This window comes from Miniopterus natalensis, chromosome 9 (assembly GCF_054644295.1).
Source record: "Miniopterus natalensis isolate mMinNat1 chromosome 9, mMinNat1.hap1, whole genome shotgun sequence".
In the NCBI taxonomy this organism is placed as follows: domain Eukaryota; kingdom Metazoa; phylum Chordata; class Mammalia; order Chiroptera; family Miniopteridae; genus Miniopterus; species Miniopterus natalensis.
Genome location: NC_142089.1, coordinates 14,041,865 through 14,068,297, shown reverse-complemented (window position 1 = coordinate 14,068,297; position 26,433 = coordinate 14,041,865). Strand labels below are relative to the sequence as shown.

Sequence of the window (26,433 nt, the reverse complement as noted above, 5' to 3'; positions counted from 1 at the left end):
AGGTGAGTGGTGGATGCTGTCCCTTGGGGCAGCAGTTCTCTCAGTCACCACCTTGGTGGCTTCTCGATGAGCTGGATTTTCTTAGGCCCTCGGGCATTTGGTTTGTTCGGTTTGTTTGTCAGGGCAGGGAGCCTGTCTGTTTCATTCAACACGTGCTGGTATCGATCCTTGTATCTGGCATGTAGCAGACACTGAGTAAAATCTGTGGGATGCTATAACCTGGCGCTCTCCCGCTCCAGAGTGCATTTGCTACCCCGCCCCACAACCTAATCCTCTGTTTTGCCCCCAGAGGTCTTAGTGGACTCTGACAGTGTGTATCTGGTGGAGGGACCAGAGGGTGGCAAGCCTTGGCTGAGGAACGAGGTGGGGAGGTTGATCTTCAGCTTAGGAAAAGGGGAATGTAAATTGGGAAGGCTGGGGAGATGGGAGAGGAGAGGGGGAAGGAGCTGCTCAGTGTGACAGGAACTCCCACCATGGCTTCGGAGATTTCGGGTCTGAGGCTCTGCAAACCTGAAAACCTCCCGAACTTGCAAGACATGCCTGGCCAGGCCACATGCCTTTTGGATTACCTGCTGGCACAGTTTACCTCCTTTACTCTTCCCCTGCTTGTTCAGGGATGGGGCTGCTGGGGCTGCTGGGGCTATGGGGCTACCACCTTTCCCTTGGGGGTTTCATTTCCCAGCCACCTCTCTTGGGCCTGTGGGCAAGTGTAAATCTTCAGAGCTCTGTGAATCCAGAGGGGTTACTCTGAATGGTCTTTGCTGAGAACAATTTATTTAATAAGGTCAGTGTCCCCAGAGGTCCAATATCTAGCCAAATGTCCCTGGTCACTAAATGTACCCTCAGAGAAAGGTAAATATTTAAAGAGACACAGTTAACTTTCTGAAGGCCCCAAATCCAGTGGAATTAGCTATTGAGAGCTAAAAGAGGACTGAGGGTTTTTTTTGTTTTGTTTTGTTTTGTTTTTATTTTATATATATCTTTATTGATTTCGGAGAGAGGAAGGGAGAGGGGGAGAGAGAGAGATAGAAACATTAATGATGAGAGTCATTGATCGGCTGCCTCCTGCACACCCGACTGAGGATCGAGCCCACAACCCAGGCATGTGTCCTGACCAGGAATTGAACCCCGATCGCCTGGATCCTAGGTCGATGCTCAACTGCTGAGTCATGCTGGGCTGGGCCTGAGTTTTTTTAGAGGATCCCAAGCAAATCTGTCAGGCTAGGGATATTTTCAATACTACTACTATTTTTAATAATTAATTACTACTATTAATAATAACAATAGCAGTCGTTTATTGAGTCCCTAAACTGTGCTAAAAGTTTGTTCTAATACATTTAACCTTCCCGGCACTCTGTGAGGTAGATAATATTGTAATGCCATGAGGGGCCTGAGGATCAGAGAAGGTGAATCACTTGGCTCAGATCACAGAGCTCGTATGTTACGGAATCTAGTCAAACTTGGTTTGCCTGAGTCTAAAGTCCATCTCCTTCATGAGCCTGTATAGAACCTGCTTTCTTTTTTCTTCCTAACTCCCTTTTATTCTGTTTCCCACTGAATAGAGGACACAAGCCAGTCAAGGTTGCCTGACATTCAACAACCACGCCCTGGACACCTGATCTCAGCCCCACTTTGCCTCTCTGGCTGTGCGCTCTTGGGTAAGTCCTAGCTTTTCAGCCAGGCTCTGGTTTCCCCCATGTTTCATGCGGAGGTTAATGATGAGTTTCCTTTGGCAGCTGAGGTCTGGCTAGGAGGGCAGAGTTCAGCCTGGATTTGACCAATGTGGGAGCGGTCATGGGGGGAGGGGAGAGGAGTGGAGGTTGTTTTTAGCTCCACCCCTCTGGTGACATCACACAAGATACCTCCAGTCCCTGGAAACCCTGCCCTCAGTGACCCTTACCTGTGAAAGTGCCACCCAGTGCGTGGTATCTGGCTAATTTGCCCAGTCCCACAGCAGAAGTCATCAGCCTCAGGCTCTAGAGAAACCCCTAGGTAAGCTGTGCAAAGGGGCCATGGAGCTGTGCTGGGCTGGGGCAAGCTGCCTGGAATAGGCAGGTCCTGGCAGCCTGGTGGGCAGACTACTCAGAGATTGCCTTGAGGATGTCCTCTGGATACCCACCCTCATCCTTCCAGCTCGCGCTGAAACCCTGCCCCTGCTCCTTTCCCTTGAATCCAGGACCCTTTGTCATGGAGTCAAGATATGGGTACTAATTCTGAAAATAGACCTGTTCAGATGGACTGGGGTCTCTAGCTGAGGTCTAAAGGAAACAGGATGGCAGGACCTCTGTCATCTCAGTATGTGGCCTCTGGGTTCTGTGTTTAGGGCCCACTGTTCCTGGGGGAGAGGGGGAAGGCTGTGAATGAGAAGGTAGCTGTGAGCCAGGGTTTCACTGATGCAGAGCCAGTGGGTAGCTGCTAACTGGGGGAGACTGAGGTCCCTGGATGTGAGTCAGTTGCTAGAAGCCTAAGAGAGTAATTTACAGGAAAGGATTTGGTTGCCTGCTTTAGACCAGTATTTTGCAAAGTAGTTCTGTGGGATGCAGATAGGTGTGACAGGGGGCTGGGCAGCAGCAGAGCAGCTAAGAGAATGTGCTCTGCAGAGAGCTGGGTCCACTCTTGGCTCCACCTCTCTCTCTCTGTCTCTGGGTGACCTTGGGTAAGAAGCCCACCTCTCTGAATTTCACTATCCTCAACAACAAAGTTGGCATAATAATATCTACCTCACAGGCTAGTTATGAGAATTAATTGCAACAAAGTAGTAAAGAGTAAGCACACTGTAAACACTTATTACATATCAGCTGGCTTTATAATATAATTATTACTGGGAAAGGAATTCTTGGTTACATAAGCTTGGCAAATGTAGGTTCAATAACAAAGTGAAGCAAGGTTCTTTGCTGCAGGACTTCTCAGAGCCTTTAGTATGCTGTGATGCCTTGGGAAGTTCTAAGAGTGGGATATGGAGCATTTGACTGACATAATGCATTACAGAGACCCAGGAACTAGCCTTCGCTCGTCTTTGTGGTGGGATTGAAACCTCATCGGACTGGGCAATTCTGGAAAAGGCCTTCCTGTCACTGGGTTTTTCTTCCCTCAGAGGAGCTGCATGAGATGCTTTCAGAAGCCTTTTTTGGCTCCCTGAGGTTCTGAGATGGGAAGACAAAGTTGTAGACAAGGGTGGAGGCCAGACTGTTGAGGCTGAAGCTCGGTTTCTTGGGGAGGAGAAGTCCAATGTTGGCTCCCCAACCACCAAGGCAGGCCGGGGTGTTCTTGTGCTCTGGATGAAAGTGGTCCCATTAATTAGTCCCTCAGTAAGGTCTGCTTCCTAAACCTGCTCTGGGCCAGGCCCTCTGGGGAATAGGAAGTGCAAGAGTCCTGGAGTCCCCTGTCCGAGCATCCCTCATGCAGTAGAGTAATGACTTCTTTCACACCTGCCTCCCCACGAACTAGGAAAGGCTACAGACCAGAGAGATGCCAGAAGTGTAATGTGGGAGGCGCTTGCAGACGCAGATCCAGCTGGGGGTGAGGAGAGTGTGGCCTGGGGGCTTGTCTTGATGATGCCTTTGCATAGCAAGCTCTTTACATTTACTTGGACCGTGTGGGAATTACTGAGTGGTTTTGGGGTGACCCTGGTGCTGCTGGTGGCAGAGAACATGAATACTTTTCCTGCCCAGGTCTCCTTGCCACTTGCAGCGCAAGAGTAGCCGTAATAAAATCTGATGCAAAGGTAGTTGTAATAAAATCTGATGAATGATGGACAGAAAACCTGGATGCTGAGTTCAGTAAGCTTGTTGGAGGGAATTTATTTGATGGAGGGGAGTTGTCTGGCAGGTGCTAGTTTTTCAGTAGATATTTGATTTAATGAATGACACGGTGAATAATTGATAAGCCTGAATAAAGCAGCTGGTACCAGGCAAATGCTATAAAAAACTATAGCATATAATTACAAAGTGATTAATGGCACTTGCTACCTTATCTTGCAAAGGGCAGTTTAGGGTAATGGTTAAGATTGGAAACAGAATTTTCATTGTACCTCTGCTGCTTCCCAGCTAGGTGGGTAGTAGGGCACTTCTCTGTGGCTCAGTTTCCTTATCCAAAAAATGGGAATAAAGATAGTGTCAACTTCACAGCGTATTAGGAAGTGTAAATGAGTCAATCACAATGCTTAAAACAGTGCCTGGCACATTGCAAGTGCTGTATAAGTATTCGCTATGATTTGTTTTCCTTTCTAAAAGGAAAACCTCTACCATATCATGATGTTCCTGAGGGCAGTGCTCACTTTTCCACTCTGCCCTCCCTGGATCCAGCACAGGACCTGAGGCAGAAGAGGAGCTCAGAGTTTGCTAAGTGAATGGATGAATGAATTGTAAATGCTAAATTGTATAACCCATTATAAGCTTCCCACAGGGGAAAGTGGGTGGGTGCAGTAAGGAGGGCCCCTGGAGGTGGCAGCTTATGTAGGGAAAGGCAGTTGGTATAGGGTGTGACATTTGTGTTAGGTGGAAAATGAGGGTGGGAGCAGGTCATGAAGCCTTGAATGCTGGGGTGAGGGGTTATATTTGATTTTTTTGGAATTGGCAACCATGGCTGGGGTGGAAGGGCTGGAGGAGGGAACTCCTGAGTGGGGGATATGGCTGAGGGAAAGGGCTCTTTTTATAAGGATCAGTTATTCCTGGGGACTTTCAGCAAAAAAGTGGCTTTTTTAGTTGGGCCTTGAAGGGTATGAAGTATTATCAGGATGCTGCTGTTTTTTGACTCAGCAAACATTGAGTGTCAGCCACCTGCTAAGCATCAGGGGTTCACAAAATAGTAAGACAAACTGCCTACCCTCAATGAGCTCACAGTAACAATTTTAATGCCCATGAGAAGTGTTGTATGGTCAAAGGACATGTATCTGATGGTAGGAACTCAACTAGAGAGGTCATCATTCAAGGTTCAAGGGGCCAGGGAAAATATCACAGAAGAAATGGGTTTTGAGGGATGAATGTAAGTTTGCCAGATAGGCAAGATGAGGAAAATGTTTTGGGTGGAGGGAACAGCTTATGCAAAGATATAGATATGTGAAACAGGCCCAGGGGGTTGGTGAGGCTGTGGCTGGATTTGAATGCATTGTGGTTGAGCAGTAAGGCTAGAAAAGGTAGCAGGGGCTAGATCATGTAAGGTAATGAAGGGTCAGTGGGAGACTGAAGGGGCTAAAGATAGAGGCAGCTGGTCTGTTAGCAAGGTCATTGTCACCACCAGGTGAGCACTGATGGCGGCGTAAACACAGGAGAAAACAATGGGGGCTGCTGTGTGGCCCTTGGACTAGAAAAGAAATGGCTGAGGTATTGAACCTTATTAATTAATGCATTCCTCAAACAAATATTGAGCACCTGTTATGTGCCAGGCAGTGTTCTAGGCGTTTGGGATACATCAGGGAGCAGGACAGTCATGAGTCAGAGCTAAGCTTTCCCCCGGGACGACTCCTTTCTTCTGAAAGTCAGTGTGGGGATAAGGGGGCAGGGAGGAGGGCATGGGGGCGAGGGGGGAAGGCCACCAGCCCCTGACTTTGCTCTGCTCCGTCCCCCAGCTCCCTCCCCAGCCCACAGCCATGGCCACCATGGTGGCCCAGAAGCTTGGCCACCTCCTGCCCAGTTTGTGGCAGGTCCCCCAGGAGCCTCGGCCGGCGCAGCCAGAGCCTGTGTTCACGGTGGACCGGGCCATGGTGCCCCGCCTCTTCTGGAAGCCGTACATCTACGTGGGCTACCGGCCGCTGCACCAGACGTGGCGCTTCTACTTCCGCACGCTGTTCCAGCAGCACAACGAGGCGGTCAACGTCTGGACCCACCTGCTGGCGGCCCTGGTGCTGCTGCTGCGGCTGGCCGTCTTCGTGGGCACCGTGGACTTCTGGGGAGACCCCCATGCGCTGCCCCTCTTCATCATCGTCCTCGCCTCCTTCACCTACCTCTTCCTCAGTGCCTTGGCTCACCTCCTGCAGGCCAAGTCCGAGTTCTGGCACTACAGCTTCTTCTTTCTGGACTACGTGGGTGTGGCCGTGTACCAGTTTGGCAGTGCCCTGGCACACTTCTACTATGCCATCGAGCCTGCCTGGCACGCCCAGGTGCAGACCATTTTCCTGCCCACGGCCGCCTTTCTCGCCTGGCTTTCCTGCACCGGCTCGTGCTACAACAAGTACATCCAGAAGCCCGGCCTGCTGGGCCGCACGTGCCAGGAGGTGCCCTCGGCGCTCGCCTATGCGCTGGACATCAGCCCGGTGGCACACCGCATCCTGGTGTCCCCCAACCCTGCCACGGATGACCTTGCTCTTCTCTACCACAAGTGCCAGGTCATCTTCTTCCTGTTGGCTGCTGCTTTCTTCTCGGCCCTGATGCCTGAGCGCTGGTTCCCTGGCAGCTGCCACCTCTTTGGGCAGGGCCACCAGCTCTTCCATGTCTTCTTGGTGTTGTGCACACTGGCTCAGCTGGAGGCTGTGGCGCTGGACTATGAGGCCCGGCGGGCCATATATGAGCCACTGCATACCCGCTGGCCCCACAACTTCTCCGGCCTCTTCCTGCTTACCGTGGGCAGCAGTGTCCTCACCGCGTTCCTCCTGAGCCAGCTGGTACGGCGCAAACTGGATCAGAAGACCCAGTGAAGGGAGGTGGCAGCTGGTAGGGAGGGAGGTAGAGTGGGAGCCCAGGGGTCCAGGCTTGGCTCCACATAGGAACAAGGCCTGGTAAAGTTGTTTGTGTCTGGATTACGGTGACTCTGTGCGTACGCCTCAGCTGCCAAGGGTGGTGTTGGCTAGTGCTTGGATTTAGGGATTGACTTGGAGCTGCTGGGGTCAACTCCTGGGCCTGCCCTAGCTCCCTGACTTGAGAGAGAGAAAGAGATGAAGATGCAGCCACCCTGGTTTGCCCCCTCTGATTGCCTCTCACTCGGGTTGAGGCTAGGAGGGTCAGCTGGGGCCAGGATTCTGGTTTGAGGCTTCCAGATTGTCTGGGAGGGGGTGGCGGTGGAATTTAGGCCAGAGTTAGATTTGATCTGAGAGGCAGAGGAGGCCTCAGCAACTCCCATGTACCCAGATTTCATTGGTGGATAGGGAAAGGGCAGGGCCAAAATGTGTGCAGGATATTACCATTGTTTGAACCCACGCCTGGGGCTTTGGAGCTTCAGAGTCCCCAAAGGTAAAGATTGTGCCAGGTGCAGTTGGATCCCATCGAGTGCCCCATACCTCTGTCACTGTCCCGGACAGTGAGCCCAGCCCTCCTAGCTTTGGCCTCTGTTCCATGCATTCTGTTCTCAGTCATTCTCCTGGTTCCCTTGTCCACGATTCAGTTATCCATTCAGTGTTCCCAGGGCTTCTGCTCAGACGCAGGCCACTGAGTGGGCCCATGTGGCTCAATGCAGAATCAGAGACTTTAATATTGGAATGAACTGTCAGGGGAAGCACTGAGGAGGGGGTAATCAGTATGGCCTGGGGCCTCGGGGTCTTGAGTTGGGAAGGGTGAATAGGAGTTTGCAGCTGGGGAAGAGGAGGGGCATTCCAGGTAGAGGGGAAAACCTGTACAAAGGCCGGGAGGTATGGAAGGAGTCCAGTGGGACTGGAGCTCGGGGTGGCCTGGACTCTGGTATGTCCTGGATGCAATAAAGTTACTGTGACAACAGCTGCCTCTTTGTTTTCTGTCTCCTGTTCCAGGGAGACCCATGGGCCTTCTCATGGTGTGGTTTTGTTTGTTTTATCTTTCCCTGAGGTGACATTGGGGCCTTATACACTATATGTGTGAACTTTTTTGGAGGGGGGAGACATGGAAGTGGAGGGCAGTTTTCTTAAGTAATTTTTAGAAGTTAAAAGAATGTTTAAAAAATATACATATCCCATTTTGTAATTTGATAAATTTCATTTTTTGGTCTTTCCTTCAGTCAAGGAGGATTTTATGACTTTTCATGGTATTGCTACATGTTAACTTTTAATAATATTGCTTTTTTCAGAGCACACAAGCAATATATGTACAGCGAAGGAAAGTTAGGAAGTACAGATAAGAAAACCCCCCAAATTTCTAAGAAATATATACATACATATATATAAAACATCTGTAAAGACTGTGGTTAGGGATGGAAGGACAGGGGGATGCCATCATTTTTGCATTTCTGAGAGGCTTTCAGAATTTACAAAGTACTTTCACAAACATCACTTCACTTGATCTTTAAAATCCAAAATCACACAGTAAGCCATGAAGGTGGGACCGAAAGCTACTTCTTGACTCCAAGTTTTTAGTTTTCATCTTAACATTTTCGAAATCCTCTCCCATGTGGTTTCGTAGTTAAGCTTAGATTTTCTTTCTTTGAATTACACAATTAATAAACTCGAGAGTATGTTCACCATTTCGGGCGGTGGTGTGGACCTCGGATTTGGAGTCGGATCGGAGCTTCCACTCCACCCTTCCTCTCGGAGACGAGGAAAACCCTGAGCCCCGGGGTGGTTATATTTACAATAAGAAAGCACAACTAACTCGGCAAAAAGAAAATGCACGGTTCCTGTGCAGAGCGGCGAACGCTTATTTCCCGGAACACAACCCTTGAATGAAAAGAGCAGAGAGAACACGTCGCCCTTGGCAACGGGAAAAGCGCTTCACGCAGGACGGGATGGGTCGTCGTTCAGCGTCGGGCGGGGCTTAGGAAAAGGGGCGGAGCTTGGTCCGGGCCCGAGCGGACGCTGGGGGCGGTACGTGCGCCGGGCGGCCGTGACGTAGCTCCGCCCCCGGAGTTGGCGCGAGATACGAACGTCGGCCGAGGCTGCTGGGGCTGTTCCCTGAGGCGGCCGGGCCCTAGCCCCGCGTCGGGTTCGCTTGGTGCCCTCAGCGGCCATGAGGCGAACAGGCCCCGAGGAGGAGGAGGAGGCCTGCGGCGTGTGGCTGGACGCGGCGGCGCTGAAGAGGCGGAAAGTGCAGGTGGGACGGTGGGAGCGTGAGGGGTTTGGGGAGGGGTTAGGGGCGGTTTGGGGGGGACCCGGAGGTGATGAAGGTAAAGTCGGGGACTGAGAAAGGAAGAGCTTCGGGAATTCAAAGGCGAGAGGGAGTGGAGTTTGGGGAGGGTGGAGAGAAAGTGGGGGCGGAAGGAAGACGGGGGGGATTCGCAGAGACTGGGACCCCAGGCCTCGAGGTGTGGGGCGGGGCGGAGAGAAAACGCGCTCTGACGATTCCGTCCGGGAGACTCGTCGGGAACTCGGAGCCGAAGTGCTGGGAAGCTCTGGCTCTTGGGTATCATCTAACAAAGTGTAGGTTAGTATTCAGTAACAGCCTGAAGGGATCTCTATGTAGATTCCTGAATGTTTTCTCTGTGCTGGAAAATCCCAGCCACCTCAGTTTCCTCAACTTCTAATCTCAATTTACTCCATTCATTGAGACTGTGGTGCTCTGCCTGGTACTCTATACATTGCAGTCTGGCAAGTGCTTCCAAGAAGAAAGCTAGGGCATGGGGCTTACCTCATTTGTTTTCCTTCTCAAAAATCCTTTTCCGGGATCACAGTCCTGCACTGTCTGTTATCCACTGCCTAAAATCAGTTGTTTCATTTAACTTACCCAGTTTTCTAGTTTTGTACAGTAAAAGGGAAAGTTCTATACCAATATCACAAGTCAAAGTATGAATTTTAAATCCAGAATTTCTTTTTTCATTTAACCACTTAAGTTTTTTAGTTTCCAGATGTAAAAATAAAATGAAGTCAGCTTTGGGCTAGAATTAATAATTTGGGTTCAGGTTTCATGCCTACTTCTAACTTGCTGCATGAATATTGGCAAATCCCATTTCTTCCTTGACTTTTACAGCCAAAATGAATTGAATACAACTCTATTCTCCCTACTTCTCAGGCATTCCACAACAAGCAAATAGAAATAAAAACAAATCACACTAAATAAAGATGAGGTTATAAAAGCTGACACTTCCAAAACCTCTCTGGCCCATCTTCCATTTCATGCTGTGTGGTATAACGGGGCCTGAAATGAAAGTTTGGTAAGACTGATGCTGTTTCATTGCTTTTCCTTCTATTATTGAATGCAACTATTATTGAGTGGCAGGGACTGTGTAAGAATTTTTCGTGAATTAACTCACCAAATCCTCATAACTGCCCAGTGGGATAGGTAATGTCATGTGTCCCCATTTCTCACATGAGAATGAGACACGGAGAGATTAAGCAGCTTGCAGAGGGTCATACAGCTAAATGGCAGTGCCAGAATTGGGATTGATTTGAACCCAAGCTGTGTGACGCAGGAGCCATGCTCTTAACCACTATGGGACTCTGAAAACTATCGAAATTCATCAACTGCTGCTGATAGAATCATTGTCTTAACTATAAATTCATCCCTGGAATCCTTTTAACAAATCCTATTTGTTTAGTTGGCCTGATTTCAATGAGGAAGCAGAAAGATTGGGTTATAGTTGGAATGTGATTCCTGAGAAAAACACACCACCGGTATTGCAGGAAATGGTGGAAGATGGTATACAGCAAAAACTACCTAGGAAATAGGATCTGAGTGGAGTCCAAGGGTCCAGCATGGGGCCACTGGTGTTTATTGAGTTTCTCCTGGCTGGCAAATGTTTTGATATTAATAGTCTCTATTGTTTTTCTCCCCATTTTCAGACACATTTAATCAAGTCACACACCAAAATGCTAACACTCTTTCCTGGAGAGAGAAAGGCTAAGATCTCTTTTACTGAAAGAACTCCACCTGCAGGCGTTCGGCAGACCAGCATTGCTTCCTTCTTCACCTTGCAGCCAGGTATGGTGACCTGCCTGGGCACACCCAGGGAGCAAAAAGAAGTGTGTTCATTTTTTCATGCTGGAACATTTATAAGTGGAGACACCAGTGCATAGCTCACCTCTTAGAAGAGGTTATAAAACAAGAAATTGCCTTTTGAAAAGCAATATATACATGCTTTTTTTTAATTTTTATTTTTTAAATATATCTTTATTGATTTCAGAGAGAGGAAAGGAGAGGGGGAGAGAGAGATAGAAACATCAGTGATGAGAGAGCCATTGATTGAGCACTGCAACCCGGGCATGTGCCCTGACTGGGAATCAAACCCCGATCGCCTGGATCCTAGGTCGATGCTCAACCGCTGAGCCACGCCTGGCCGTATACATGCTTTTACAAACAAACTTTTCTGGTTCTGTTTTGCTCAGTCTAATATTAAATATTTGTATTCCCTGTCAGAGCAGTGAAGAAGGGTTTACTTGGGATTGAGGGTATATAGGGGAACCCACCTTTAGTTAGGTGTGTCTTGGATTGGTCACAATGAGTAGTTTGTGTAAGATTAATTGATAATATTTTTGTATGAAGCTTCTCAAATTAGTCAAGGTTCAACAATGGTTTTTTTCTTAGAAAAGTTGGCATAAAGTTGGCTTGTGTCTCATCATCCTTTGACGATTCTTTGCTTGCATGTCCCACTTCAGGGGACCAGCTGATTCAGAGCAGGCTAGGGCTTGCAGAGCAAGGTTCCTGCCAGGTGAAAGAGCTCCAACTCTTGGTGCGGTTCCCAGAATTGCTTTGCATAAACGGTCGAAATGCACTCTCCATACTCCAAACAAAAACTTAAACTCTTTTGCTTTAACAAGGACAGACTTTTTCCCCCAAAAACACTTTCCATTTCAAATTCAAAAATTCTGGTATATTCTAGTCTATAGAATTCTTAGGCAAAATTGAGAACTCTTTCACAAAACATAGTTTCTGCAGTATAATTCTTGGAGAAGGAAAGGAAATCAGTAGCTCAAACCCCATATATGAAAACTCAGCTGGAAAAGGAGACTGTGGTCTGATTATATGTCATATTTGACTTTATTAGGTAGGTCATGGGAAACATCTATATATTTGAGTAGAGGCATATATAAGATCTGTTTTAGAAAGATCATTCAGACGAGAATACAGAGATTGAAAGCAGGAAGCTCAGCCACAAAGGTATGTGAAGAGTCTAAGACCCCTGTACAAAGTAGTGATAGTAGCTGATACTGATTTCTGAAAACGCCAGCTAAATCCTGCTCAGCGCAGAGTTTTCCTGCAGAATAATATTTGTTCATGTCTGTTTTACTAGGAAAGACAAATGGTGGTGATCAAAGGAGCGTTTCATCGTATATAGAAGGTCAGACCAACAGAGATTCTAAGAAAGATGCAACCCAGCTAGACCATCTGATCCAGGGCTTGGGGGATGATTGTGTGGCACCCCCTTTAGCTACTTCAACCCCTACAGACATCCAGGAAGCTGGACTTTCTCCTCAGTCTGTGCAGGCTTCTGGCCACCACAGAATGGAAACCCCATTCTTGACTGTGCTGTCTTTGTTCCAGCCTGAGACCTTAGTCTGTGCTGGTGAGAGTCAAGAGTCACTAGCTTGTTCCTTCACCCAGGACTTGGAAAGTTCTTGCTTGATGGACCAAAAGGAGGGAGAGATGGATTCTTCCTGGAAAAAGGAATGGCTTCATGGATCTAAGAAAAAGAACTGTCAAAGTATGGAGAGACGCAGTAAACCACTAGGGGGCAAGAGCCATCAGCCCTTGGACAAACCTAAATTGGAAAAGATGTCTGCCAAAGAAAATAGGCATGCCCCTGACCTCTTTCAAACATACAGGGAGTCCTGGAGTGGAGAGAACACAGAAGCAGTGAAACAAAGTTCTTGTCCTGTTCCTGTGGTTTCCTGGGACAGCGAAAAGAATGACAGGGACTCCTGGAGTCAGCTTTTCACTGAGGATTCTCAGGGCCAGCGGGTCATTGCTCACAACTCTAGAGCTCCTCTCCGAGAGGTAACCAACAACCGGAACCAGGGCTTAGGGCAGTTTCCTAACAGCCTTTGGGCTCAGTGCCAGGATAGGCCCACTCTGTTAAATTTGCAGCCTGATTTGCTCTTTACCCAGGACTCTGAAGGTAATCAAGTTATCAGGCACCAAATCTAAATGTCTTTGAGGGTTTGGTTTTAAAAATACTTTTTGAAATGCCAGGTATAGGAAAATATCTTGGGGAGAGGTTGGTGGGGAGTAGTTTGGGTAAGGGGTAGGTATGGGATGAAGCCGTTATTGTTGTTGAACATTTTCTTTGTGTAAATAAAGCAGGTAGTGACATTTATTGAGACAATATGGTTGGCATCATGCCTTTCCCTGAAGAAAAGGTGGCTGGTGCATTCCCTGTATGAATCTGGTGAGCACTGAGGAGACAGGGGAGGGGTATTCATCCCTCCACTAAAGGGCCTTACTCAGCTGCACTGAGCCACTTCTTTGCCCTTTCATTTGCCTAACTGGGATATTGCTTTTTATAGTGTATACTTTTAATCTCTGGTTGTAATCATACTTACTCAACCTAAGCTTGGGACCACTAATTCCTGACACTATTTTGAGTGGAAACAGGGGCAGGGATCCAGATAGAGAAGAGGAAGGTAGAATGATGGCAGTTTTATTTATTATTTTTATGGCGACTTTACAGCATTTTGAACTTCTCTGTTTAAACATCTCTCCCTTAAAATTCCTGAGCTATATAACAATCTGGATGTGACTATATCACTCTTCTACAAAGTGGGAGAGAACTCCCTTTGTAAAACTGAGTCCAAATAAATGACTGTTTACAAAACTGGCTCTGATGGTAATTAAAACATTACCAGTTTTATTTTTTAAAAAGCAACATTTTAATATTAGATGCTGTCACTGCCCGGGTCTGATCTGAGCAGGAGTCTAATTTGACCTTTGTTCTACCCAAGACTTTATCCACCAGGTAGCAGTTTTCCGTGATACAGGTGTGGTACCTAAGAGACTCCTAGGGGCAAGCTTCCAAGTTATAAGATAGAACTGCTTTAAGAGCTTAGGGCCATATCTCTACAAAAAGGTACAAGAGCTTTTCAGGGAAGCTTTCTTTTTTTTAAACTCCTCACCTGAGGATATTTTTTCCATTGCTTTTCAGAGAGAGTGGAAGGGGGAGGGAGAGAGAAACATTGATGTGAGAGAGACACATCAATTCGTTGCCTCCTGCACATGCCCTGGCCGGGGCCCAGGATTGGGCCTGCAGCCGAGGTACGTGCCCTTGGCCAGAATCAGACCTGGGACCCTTTAGTCCGAGGGCCGACACTCTAATCATTGCACCAAACTGGCTAGGGCAGGATGTTTTCTTTTATAAAGGCAGGACGTTAAAAGGAATGGGGGGAAGCCAGGAGCCTATTAATGAAAGCTCATATACTATAAAACTGTACCCATGGGGGATACTAGGTGATTTTAACTCAGAGATGGACACAGCAAATGCAGTATCTTGCCAAATCCTTCTTTTAATGTCAGGTAGTGCTTCAACCCAAACACACAGGATACATACTGCAGAGAAAGGGACCTGAGGGTGTCTGAGTCATGCATGGTGTGGGTACAAACCTTGGCCCAATGCAAAGAAGCAGTCAAGGGCCTGGAAGAAAGATGGTATTTTCTTTCCCCTCCTGATTTCTCTTTCCTACTGGGCTTAAACTAAAGTCCATGGAAGAGCAAAAGTTCAATCAGTGGAACCAATGAGGCCCCAGGGCCTTGGAGGGTAGATGTGGTTGTACAGTATTACAAAATAAATTTAAGAAAAAAACAGCCCAGGCCTCCTAGATGCAGCCCAAATGTCAGCTGGTCCAGAGGCCTGACCTCTACATCTAGGTGTTGGACACAGGAGAGGGTGATTGCTGGGCATTGGTGTTGGTTTGTGATGGAGCAGCATAGGATTTTTCCTGCCCTGTGAACATGTACATAAACACTGATAGCTCCCTCAGCTCTGCTCTGCTGCAAGGAAGCTGCTGAGAGTGACAGCTGGGCACAAAGTGTCCTGTGAGACCAGTTATGGGGTCTATGCAGTGAATTAACTCATTCAGGACCAATTTTCACACAAGGGCAAGGAAAAACCAGAAACTTATAGCTCAGCCTTTAGACTGAAACATTCCGATCTATACATTTACCTGTAACAAGTGCCTCAGCTCAAATTGGGCCTTAGCTTCTGCTAAGGTTTGAAGTATGTGAAACATATAATCCAGCTCTTCTTTCAGTCCAAGCTCCAGCTTTCGGCAAGACTGTTGCAGAAAACTAACGGAGAGGCAGAAACATCTGCAGTGAGAAAGGCAGCTACTGAAGGAATTCCAGGAGCATGAGACTGAGTGTGCAGAGCTGAGTGCTGTCAGTTTCCTTTCCTACTGATATCTTCTTCCTTCAGAGCAAACTTCCTTCTTAGGACCTCAGAGATAAGGACGGCAGGGTCCTCCTCCTTCAATAAACTCCGGTTCCTAGAAACACAATAATAGTTTAATTATTAATAATTTAATAATTTATTGAGTACTTACTCTGTCTCGGGCAGTATTCCATGTGTTTGAATTTGATCTCATGTAATCCTCACAACAATCTTGGAAGGTAGGTGCTACTACAACTCTCTTTTACAAACAAGGAAACTGAAGCACAGAAAGGTTATACAATTTCCCCCAAATTACTAAGCCAGTAAGTGGTGAATCCAGAGTTCAAAACCAAGCTAGCTGGTTGTAGATCTCATTTAACTAGAATGCTTTACTATTTCCTGAGATGGCTATGAAATGTGGGCAAAGTTAAGGGACGATTATCTCATTAGAATTGGCTGTAGTGGCTAAGCTTCTGCTCCCACCTTTGGTGCTATCTTTTCTTAGTAACTTTTCCCCAGATCAGCAGGGGAAGTGACTAATAACTCTTGGCCATTCTGATCTTTATTAGTTCCAGGGAAAAGGTGTTTGGAAGATTTCCTACTATTCTGTCTCCCCATCAAGGGGGCTGTGAGATTTTTTTAAAAATGACATCTAGAATTAATAGTAAGATATTCACATCATAAGGGACCTGTGGGAACAAAACCAACTCCAGATTGGTGTAGGTTCAAGTGACCTGATACATCATAAAGGCATGTCCTAGATATCTGGAAAATAGTTGCTTGAAATCCTAGTGAACTTACATTCATATCCATACATCCTCATGAAGGTGTTTTACTAGTCATTAGGCTAGATGTAAGGATCAAGAATGATTATTACACCTTGAAAGCAAAAACAAGAGTAATTGCCTTCAGTCTGTCACATTTCTGCCCCTTTGCTGGTGGGGCTACTTTCACATCCTTAGTCATTGGCCCATCTCCTATTAACAACGGACAAAAGATCCCAGGACACAAGTGGGAGGAAGGCCTTAGATCTAATACGGGGCAAGAGGCAAGTAAAAGAAAGCTTGAGAGTCTATGAAACACTGACCAGAAGAGAAGGACTTGGGGTAGCCCCAAAACAGCAGCTGAATTTGGGAATGCAGGAGACCAAAGACCTGGGGGAATGACCAAGATTAACTTGGCTAGGGCCAGAAAGGAAGGTGAAAGTGACTTCACTAAAGGACGGCCTACCAGGAAGCAATAAGGGAGTCACAGCCTTGTCTGGTTTTCAGACAGAAATGGGTCACAGAAAGGGGTCCTTGCACAGGTGAGTAACCTTCCCTTCAACAGGAACTTCAACTCGGGAGAGAGCCCTCATCTCCCACAAGAGCTTTAAATCTACACTAACAATACAGCTGCACATCCTGGCCTCTCGCCCAGGAACCTGCAAACAAGCTCCTCTAGTATGTCCCACACAGGTGCCCTGACCTACTCCCACCAAACACCTAGAGCTCCACTCTGCGGGTTTGGATTTAGTACGTGTAAGGTGTATTTTGAACAAACATGAAAAATTCCAATGGGCAGCCAGGTTTAGGAACTTCCTATGAGTCTCAAAAAAGCCTGTTCTCAAATCTCTGAAATTGCAGGGTTAGTTTCCATAACAGACCACTGAATTTCAAAGCAGAAACTCCCAACTTTATGAAATTCTTCCACCAAAAAACTCTACCAATCTGAGCTACTAAAATTATCATGCTACCCAACTTTGAAGGGTGGGCATGGGAACACTTACTAGCAGAATGAGAATGGAAGTGGTAAAGCCCCTGGGGGACAGAAGCAGGGTTAGAAGCAGCCTGCAAAATTCCTACCACTTTTTTTTTTTTTTTTAAATATATCTTTATTGATTTCAGAGAGAGGAAAGGAGAGGAAGAGAGAGAGAGAGAGAAACATCAATGATGAGAGAGTCACTGATCAGCTGCCTCCTGCATGCCCTAGACTGGGCATCGAGCCCGCAACCAGGGCATGAGCCCTGACCGGGAATCAAACCCAGATCGCCTGGATCCTAGGTTGATGCTCAACCGCTGAGCCATGCCCGGCCGGACCCTACCACTCTTAACGGTTGAGTTAGATCACTCCAACCAAATGTAAAATGTTCTTTCCTCAAACTGGGGCCCCAGTAATTAGCAAGCAGGTAGCAAGGTTTGTGAATAAAGTGAACACATGGCTATTACTGAGGACTTGCTATGTAAGTACCTCTAGTAGATCACTGGCCACAGGTGACTTAAATAGTAACTAGACCACCAGAGCTCCTTATCATATACTTACAGATCTTGGCTCTGTTTCATCCGGTGAAAGTCCTTCAGGATCCCCATCATATCTGCAAAGCTGCTGGCCTTGGACAGAGAGACGCAGTCATCTTCTTCAGACGAGCTGCAGGTAGCTTTGTGTTCTGGTTTGCAACATTCAGGGCTGGCAGAACAAAGCAGGGGGACTGATGGAAGCTCGGGGACCTCTACCTCGGTCTCCTCGGTGATGTCACTAATGACAAAGGAAGTTGTAGAGTGGAATGAGGATCCAAAACAAGGTAAGGGAGAAGAGACATTTGAACTTCCTGGAGATAAGAAATCTGGCGTTAATGAAGCCGAAGCTGAAAGAGAAAACAATAGGCATGGATGGACATTGGGGCCAGAATACAGCAGTAATATCTTCTCCTCACAAGCACTGCCTACCAACATTCTCTCACTGGTCTGACACCATGACATCCCGAAAGCCCAGGGTGGTATCTAAGCCAGTGGAAGGTTTTTCCACTACCCTTCCTTCCCTCAGGACCTCAAGAAGATGCAGAAGCACTGCAGTCCAGGGGGGCAGAACACTTCCCACCCCACCCATAAAGGCCTTGGCTCCTAAAAGCTCTCATTCTGCAGTGAGCTCTGGAACAGCAGCCCTGTGCAGACGGAAACAAGGCCAGAATCTGTCCTTTTCTCTAACTGAGCTCGTGCTCTTGACGACCCTCCTTTGAATGCTGTCTGACTGGAAGAAGCATCCTGCAGCAAAAGCAATGGCGATGGTCCTACTTTCCCAAATTTTAATGAACTTCCTCAATTACTAAGTTTCTAAGAAGCACTCTAGTTTTTCATAAACTACTTTAGCCTGTCTCTTAGATGACAAAAAAGTAGCCAATAAATGCAGTTCCTTTATAAAACTGTCATACAAGGGAATTAAATACATGAAGATTTCAAAGAGCATAATTTTCATGTGTTCTACCAACTGATAAGGTTTGGGAACTGACTGAGCTCAACTAGGAGCAAAATGTGGACGGGAGGAATATGAGGATAAATAAACGAGCTTGGAGAGATCCACCTGATGGTATTTTGTGCTACTGGTGAAGGCAGACTCCCAGCCTTTCCCGGTGTTCTGCCTTAACTGCACACAGAAAGGTGGAGGGGCGGAGAGGTGGTCCCTGGTAGACAGGACAAGGAGCGGAGACAGGTGTTTAAAGGGAATGTTTATTTCTTAGGTTGAAAAGGAAAAACTGCTGAGGGCTCATGGAAGACATGTTCTTAGAGACACTTGGCAGAGGGTGTTAGTTTTGTGGCCAAGGGAGAGAACCTGCTTGGGGTCACAGGTTAAGTGAAGCTCTTGTTCCTGACCAAACCAGTCAGCTCAAAATAACTGACAAGCCATCCAAGAAGTACTTCAGGCTAGCCAAGCCTCAGAGCAGCCCCAGAGTCCTGGGCCCAAGTCCCCTTGAACCAGGGATCATCATTTTCTTTACCACTATCCTGTCCAAAAGCCAGGGGGAAGGAACAGCCTACTATATTCTGGCTCTGACTCAGAGGCTCCTACCTGTATCAGCTGCCACTATCTTAGCAATCTGGCTGCGCAGGTGGCTCAGCTCATCCTGCAGCTCTGTGGTACGGCTCAGGGCTGGCAGGGCTGGCTTCTTCAAGGCCAGGAGCCTCTCCTCGGACCCACGCAGGTTGGGCACTGAGGCATTTCGCTGCATGACAATCAGAGGGCTGGGCTTCCAGGTGTGCCTCAGGGGGCGTGTATCACTCCTGGACCGGGGAAAGACAGGTATATTAGAGTCAGCTGGCTACTCACCCCTTCTAAAATCCCTACAAGATTAACAGCCAGGCTTTGCTTCCATTCTGAGACAGAGATCTCATTCCTATTGCGCTCAGCCTCTCACAGGCACTCCCCCTGCTGCCTGCCACTTCACCTGGGAAGAAGCGCCCCATTCCCCAGCAGACCGGCTACTGCCTCAGCTACCTGACCCGGGCATATGTCTCCTCTTCATCTGCAGCAATCCAGGCGATGTCAGCCAGAGTAGGGACTGGGGGCACATCCCTCAGACACAGATCAGAGATGTTGGGCAGGGTCTATATGGAAGCAAAATTCATCAGCAAACATATCATGATGAAACAACCAGACTGCACAAAATACAGAGGAGGGGCATCTAATCCAGTACTGGGTGTCAGGAAGGCTTCCTAGAGGAGAAGGTTGGGTTCCAGGTTGGAGACAGCTTGAATAAGAGGCCAGAAGCGAGAGTTTGTGGGATTACAAATAGTTCAGCATGGCTCAAACAGAGGATGGGGGTGAGGGGGTTGCAAGAGATTGGAAAGTGAATTAGGAGCTTTGACTCAAAGACCAATAATAAGCTACTGGAAGATTTTAAGTAAGAATTAGACTTTAGGTTTTATTATTTATTATTTTTAAATTTTTAAAAATATGTCTATTGATTTCAGAGAGGAAGGGAGAGGGAGAGAGAGACACATCAATGACGAGTCACTGATCGGCTGCCTCCCGCATGCCACCTACTGGGGGGATCAGGCTTGCAACCTGGGCATGTGCCATCCACTGCCAACTCCTGGATCCTACTGCCATCTCCTGGATCCTAGGTCGATGCTCAACCGCTGAGCCATGCTGGCCAGGCTAGACTTTAGGTTTTAAAAGATTACTCTACTGCTGTGTGGAACACAGATAGGAGGGTGAACAGCCCAGTTATGAGACTGTTGTATCTTTCAAGCAAAACAGGGTGGCCTAGAGGAGGGATGGGCCCTGTTTTAATAAAGTTTTATTTGAAAAAAAATCCCACCAATTTGTGTGTTTTTTTTATGAATATGTCTTTTATCTATTTTAGAGATGAGAAGGGAGAAGGAAACATCAATGAGAGAGAAACATCGATTGGCTGCCTCCTGCAAGCCCCCTACCGGGGATTAAGCCTGAAATCTGGGTATGTGCCCCGATGGGAATCCCACCAGCGACCTCTTGGTGCTTGGGACAACACTCAACCAACTGAGTCACACCAGCAAGGGCCCACCAATTTGTTTGTGTTGTCTGTGGTGGTTTTTAAGCTATAACTGCAAAAGTAAGTAGTAACACTGTTACAGCCCACAGCCTAAATGTTTATTATCTGGCCTTTTAAAGAAAAAGGGGTTTTCAGTGGGACCAACCAGAGTTACCTTTTAACAGAGATGGTTACTGTCTTAGGAGTGTCTTGCCCTCTGGTTGTGAGAATACAGGTGCAAGGATATCAATCTGTTACACCAACAGGAAGTTTCCTCTGGCTAGCTCTTTACCACACCTCTGTAGTGAATTGGGATTTACATTATTAACAGCAACATTGTTTTAAACCAACTTGATAATCTGAATATTCAGACTTGAATAAAAAGACATGATTAATTATACAAAAGGAATATAGTAGGATTCCTTAAAATAGCCCTTCAACCCAAATGAACAACCAGGGAACAGAGAGGCTGACACTATGTTAAAATTAAATGAAAAATTAGGAGGATTCAATCATGTTGAGTGTGAATACAAAAAAAATACATCTAGAAAAAGAACTACACCAGAACAACAATAGTTACTGTGTCATGACTATGTGATTATAGGTAATTTTCCTTCTTTTTTCCTTAATCCTCACCCAAGGATATGTTGATTGATTTTAGGGGGGGAAGAGAGGGAGAGAGTTGCCTCCCATAGGCACCCCGACAGGGGACTGAACCCACAACCTTTTTGGTATACCAGACGATGCTCCAACCAACTGAGCCACCCCGGCCAGGTTCTTTTCTCTTTATTTCCCATAATTCAATATTTTTATATAGGTAAATTTAAAAAATAAGTCAAGATTTCCTTAAATAATATTCAAGGTAATTTACAACAGAAATTCAGGGATAATTTCTCAAAAATCGACCTATACATGGGTTAAATTCAGTTGTTCCTGCTACCAATTGTTTGGTTGGTGGCTCAGGAATTGATGGCTTTTGCTTTTAGATAGGGAACCTGGGTCTCACAGGAGTGAAGTGATCTTTCACTGACCCAGGAGCTGCTGCTAAGGTGGGCCATTTAGGGAAGCTTTCCTGGATTAGTTAAAGCACTCTGCTATTGGCAATAAAATGAGTTAACAAAGTACTCAGCACAGCACCTAGCATATAGTATGTGCTCGGTAAATGTTAGCTGGTATTACTGATACAGGCATACCTTGCTTTATTGTGCTTCACAGATGTATTTTTACAAATTGAAGGCAAGGCCCTCCATGAGTAAAAAGGATTACAACCTGCTTTATTGTGATACTTGCTTTTTTGTGGTGGTCTGGAACTAAACCTGCAACATCTCTGAGGTATGCCTGTACTATTCACACATACTCCTATGTGGGAACCTGTGCCCCTGATTAGCTCTGCCCAGCAACATCTGGCCAAAGGACTGGAGAGATTATAACCAAGTGTCAGAGCAACTTCTACTGAGTCCCCTATACTCCTAGCTGTGCTTCCCTCGTTTCTGATGCTTGAGACAGTTAGGGCCACAGCCCACTCGTGCCCTTTAGGCAATTCTGGATAATTTGGGTCATGAGACAGCTCTCCCTTTACCCCCCAATGCACACAACCTTCCAACCCCATTCCTGATTCTCAATACCAACCCCGACACCACTTCTGACTCCGGACAGACTTCACAGGCTAACATCTAATATTCATCTCCTTTTTTTTTTTTTTTTAATTCTTCCATTGCTTTTCAGAGAGTGGAAGGGAGAGAGAGAAACATCGATGTGAGAGAGAGACACATCTATTGGTTGCCTCCCACACACGCCCTGATCAAGGCCAGGGATTGAGCCTGCAACCGAGATATGTGCCCTTGGGCAGAATTACTGAGCCAAACTGACTATGGCCATCTCCTTCATTTCTGTAGCCACCTGGGCCCATATCTTTTCGGGCATATATTTCTGCCTCCTCTGTGTAGGCAGAAAGTTGGAAGTGTTTCTTTTGTGTCTCAGCTCCCCAGACACACACACCTTAAGCATGTAGCCTGAAGCTGTACTTAACCATTAGTTCTTAGAGGGAGGCAGCTGGGACTAATAAATGCTACTTGGTTTTCCATTGCAGAAAGGGGTCTCAGAGACATTGGCTACGCAAGAAGCTCTACTGCCCAGTGGGTGCTAAAGGCCCCATAGACACAGAGGTAAGACTGAAGTAGCCCAGTAAAGGAATGGCCAGACTTGCCCAGAAAGAGGCTGGGCCTCAGGGAAACTAAAAATAGGTGGCTAAGTGGCCAAATCTTAGCGCTAGTAAAGAAAAGCAGAGTTCAAGTCTGAGTCACACACAGCACTCCAATGTCCCACGTGGGGATCTGCCAGCGTTGTAGGCAAACACCTCAGAGCACAGACATGGCTAGTCTGGTGATGTGGCTCAGTAAGGGCCTTTGGCCCGCTCTGAGAAACTGAGCTGCTAGAGTCTGATGAAATCTGAGTCACTTAGCAGAGGTATCAAACATGTAAAATTATGAATTTATGTGCAAATTGGAAACCTGGCTGTTGTGGTCATAGGTCTATGTGCAATCAGGAAGGCACAGTGACCAGGATCCCTTAACAAGCACTTACAAATTGGAAAAAAAAAGAAAAAAGACCAGGAGTCTGGGGCACAGAGCAGCATCATCCTTCCATACTCTCTGAGCCTCTATTCTCCCTGACTTTCCAGTGCACTCACCTCAAAGGATGCTCGAGGACATGGCTTCAGGGGCAGGTTGGTCCCAATTCTTCTCACTACACTGCGAGCAGCCCCATGTGGTTTGTTTTGCCAGATTGGGATGGTCTAGAGCAGAAAGAGGGACAGCCGCAACCTCAGAGATGAGTTCAAGCATTGTCCCTGTCCTCAACTCCCCTTAACCAGGGAGACTGGATTCCTCAATCCCAGGGACAGGGCACCCTGGGGGTGTAAGTCCAGTCTTAGTTATAAGTTGAGGGCAGGTTTTCCAATTGTTAGCCTTCGCCTTGGCAAGCCAGTTAAGGGATACCTGCTGCTGCCAAGGCACAGTCAATGCTGGGAGGGTCCAGTAAAGGGCTGAGGAATTAGCTGGGTTGGGGATCATCCAGGCTTCCCTCCCTTCCCTCTGCACAGAAAGGCAGAAACACATGGACTCTTTAACTGCCCCCAGATCATAGTTGGTTCTGCCTGGGGGAGTGAGTGGAAGGATAGCCTCCCTCCAGTTCCAGACCTCCAAGGGAAAGGAAGGATTACCTGGAGAGTCTCCATTTCAGCAGGCCCGTGCCCGGCCTTCCCCACCATACCATTGCCCTGGGAGTGCCCAGCCTTCCCCACCACACCATTACCCTGGGAGTGCCCCTTACCACATTGGCTTCCATTCCTGACATTTCAACTGGCTTCTGCACTTGAAGGACAAGGCAGCTTGGGGAGGCGGGAGGCGTGATTCCTTCATATCAGGCCATCTTATGAAACACCAGCGTTCCCTTCCTGTGAAACCACCCTCAGAGTGGGGACTCAATGGACTACCACACAAGCTCCACAAAACCAGGCCCTGCAGAGCAGGGACTAACCAAGGCTTCTCTTATATTTCACAGGGGAGAAAACCAGCCCAAGAGGCTGCCCTCACCCACCAATGGCTCTTCCAAATCCAGACCCTTAAAGGTTCTGTTCCAGACCTGTTGCAGGAGCTCAGACAACCCTGGGAGCCCACCTGGGCCCTTGGGTTCCAGAGGCAAAACTTCTAAAGATGAACTAGAACCTCTTGGTAGTTTAAAAAGTTCATGGGAAAGGCAAACTATAGGTATCACCAAGCCCTGCATTCATTCTTGAAGACGAGATGTAAAAGCCCGGCTGGTGCCACCCAAAGCTCATTCTCAATAATAATTCTTCCAAGCTCCGCTCAAGCATCACTTCCCCCTCCCTGACAGTCAGGTCCTTTACTGTTCAGCCCACAGCATCCTGTATTTCCTCCATTGTTCGCCACTTGTCCCAAGGGCAGGGACTTCCCCAGGCACAGCACAGTCCTGCCCGGGCCCCAGTACACACGTAAACATTTTTTCAATTAAGGAACGAACGAGCCCCGCCTGAGCCTTCACGCCCTCCCCCCCCTTCACAGTGTCACTGGCTAGAAGAACGTCGTCCCCGTTCCCCGGCAGCGCTGGTTGGTTCTTACCACCCTGCGCTCGCACAGCCCCTCTCGAGGCCGCTGTCACGTTCACACAAGGTCTCCCGCGGGAGACGGGCAGCGCGGGGCCTGGTCTCATCACCGCTGGGTCCCGGGCGCCCCACGGAGACCGCCGCGCTTAGCGGAACTTCGCTAAGCGGACAGCGGCGCCCGGAGCCGCTGCGGGGACCTTGCCCGGGCCACGCCTCCCCTCCCCCGCAACAGCCCGACCCGACAGGGCCAAGGTCGGCCAAGTTCTCGCCGCCGGCCCGGCGGTCCCTGGACCCACAGGCCCGGGGACAGGCCCCAAAGGAGCGAGGAGGTGGCAGAGGCGGCGCGGCCGGCCGAGGACCGCGGCCGAAACGAGAAGCCTCCGTGTAGCTCGGCCACCGAAGCTGGGTGACTCGGCTGAGCAGTTACTCCTTGCGGACTCAGTTTCCCCCCTTGCCAAAGGAGGCCGACAGCGACCGGCTCCCGCGAGAACTGGCGCGGCAACAGGAGCCGCGAACCCCGCACAGCGCCAGGCACTAGGCCGCGCTCCCTCCTCCCGGGCGGCACTCGGACCTAGTCTCTCACCTCAGTCTCGGGCTCCTGGGCTCACTCACCTCACGGCCCCTCCTACTACAGCGGGCCGCCCAGCCTCAACCGCCCTCACTTCCGCTGGCCCGCCTCCGGAAGCGATCCTCTGCGGCTGCGCACGGAGCCGCGCCCCGCGCGCCGTCAGAAAGCGGCCCCGCGAGCGCCGGTTCTGCCTGGGCGGGGCGGGGAGCGGTCTCACGTGAGCACTCCGAGGGGGGCCACGCCCATCCCCCGAGACCACACCCCCTCCTGTCCGAGCCCTGCGGGGAAATGGACGGGGCTTCCAGAGGCCTGAGAGCTGACTGGTCGCAAACCCCTCTCTGGTCTCTGTCTCTTTGTTGCTCTCAGTGCCGAAGGACCTTTGGAATCGGAGGTCTGACTAAGTCGCTGCTCGGCCCCAAAACTGTCTACTGTCCCCACCCCGACATTTCAGGTCCTTCGGCCACAGAGCTTGCCTTCCTTATCGCCCTGACCCCCTTCACAGCTCATACTCACCAGCCACGACCCTCTGCAACCTTCTCTCCAGCAAGAACGGGCCTCTCTGACTCCTGCCCTCCAGCGCTTTGTAGCTTTCTCCCGCTTTAGCCGATATGTTACACACACACACACACACACACAGTATTTTCAGTGACTTGGGTAGGGTAGATTCCAGAGGCACTGGAAAGAACCACCCACATTCCCACATTCTTTCCAGGCCCACTCACCCAACCCAGTCCTGGTCTCCTCGGCATCCAGGCCTGGATCACATGCATCCCGCTGACCTCAGCACCGGCTGGGCCTGGCACCCAGGTTGCAGCTTTTTGGTCTCAAATCCTGCAAGTTCCAGCTGCTGGGCACAGGCCAGTCACACAGGGCCTCAGGTCAGGACTCCGTACTTGTTTTAATGTTCTGCTGTTGTCCTCTTGAAATTCATATATATATATATTTAAACAAGGGGCCCTGCATTTTCATTTTGCACTGGACTCTGCAAATTGTTAGCCAGTCTTGGCCAGAGACCTCAGAGGTTGTCCCCAAGCACCACCACATTTCAAATGATGTTGACTTCCAGGTCCAGCCCTTTTTCCAGGACAGCAAACTGTTTAATCATTGATTTCACCGTCCTGGGTAATGCAGATCTTGCAAATCCACCCTAGCTGTCTTTCCTGGACGTGGTAGATGCTGTCTTGGTGCCCCACCCAGGTCCCCTTTACTCTGCCAGTGAATCCATCCTCCAGCTGCTCCCTTTTCTGGAAAACTGTCCTTGCAGAAGGGAGTGTGGAGGCCCTATCCTGGGAAGCTACTCCACCCCACTAGCCAATGACTGACTGATACAGGTTACAAAAGGCTGGT

At 48.4% G+C, this 26,433-nt stretch overlaps 3 protein-coding genes across 3 annotated transcripts; 2 read left to right on the top strand and 1 right to left on the bottom strand.

Moving 5' to 3' along the window:
• The first annotated feature begins 1,055 nt into the window (after positions 1 to 1,055).
• PAQR7 (progestin and adipoQ receptor family member 7) lies at positions 1,056 to 6,639 on the top strand. Its single transcript, XM_016219490.2, has 2 exons — positions 1,056 to 1,658; positions 5,567 to 6,639. Exon 2 carries the CDS (start codon positions 5,588 to 5,590, stop codon positions 6,629 to 6,631), a length of 1,044 nt encoding a protein of 347 aa, XP_016074976.2. The 5' UTR covers positions 1,056 to 1,658; positions 5,567 to 5,587; the 3' UTR covers positions 6,632 to 6,639.
• Positions 6,640 to 8,760: 2,121 nt separating this feature from the next.
• Positions 8,761 to 13,416, top strand: AUNIP (aurora kinase A and ninein interacting protein). Its single transcript, XM_016216406.2, has 3 exons — positions 8,761 to 8,927; positions 10,613 to 10,751; positions 12,061 to 13,416. The coding sequence occupies exons 1-3, from the start codon at positions 8,844 to 8,846 to the stop codon at positions 12,912 to 12,914; spliced, it is 1,077 nt and encodes a 358-aa protein (XP_016071892.1). The 5' UTR covers positions 8,761 to 8,843; the 3' UTR covers positions 12,915 to 13,416.
• An 830-nt stretch (positions 13,417 to 14,246) lies between these two features.
• Positions 14,247 to 24,447, bottom strand: MTFR1L (mitochondrial fission regulator 1 like). The gene is made up of 6 exons (XM_016216394.2): positions 23,726 to 24,447; positions 23,085 to 23,189; positions 19,378 to 19,487; positions 18,952 to 19,163; positions 17,431 to 17,752; positions 14,247 to 15,244 (listed from the first exon to the last, which is right to left on the bottom strand). The coding sequence occupies exons 1-6, from the start codon at positions 23,747 to 23,749 to the stop codon at positions 15,139 to 15,141; spliced, it is 879 nt and encodes a 292-aa protein (XP_016071880.1). The 5' UTR covers positions 23,750 to 24,447; the 3' UTR covers positions 14,247 to 15,138.
• Between the last annotated feature and the right edge of the window lie 1,986 nt (positions 24,448 to 26,433).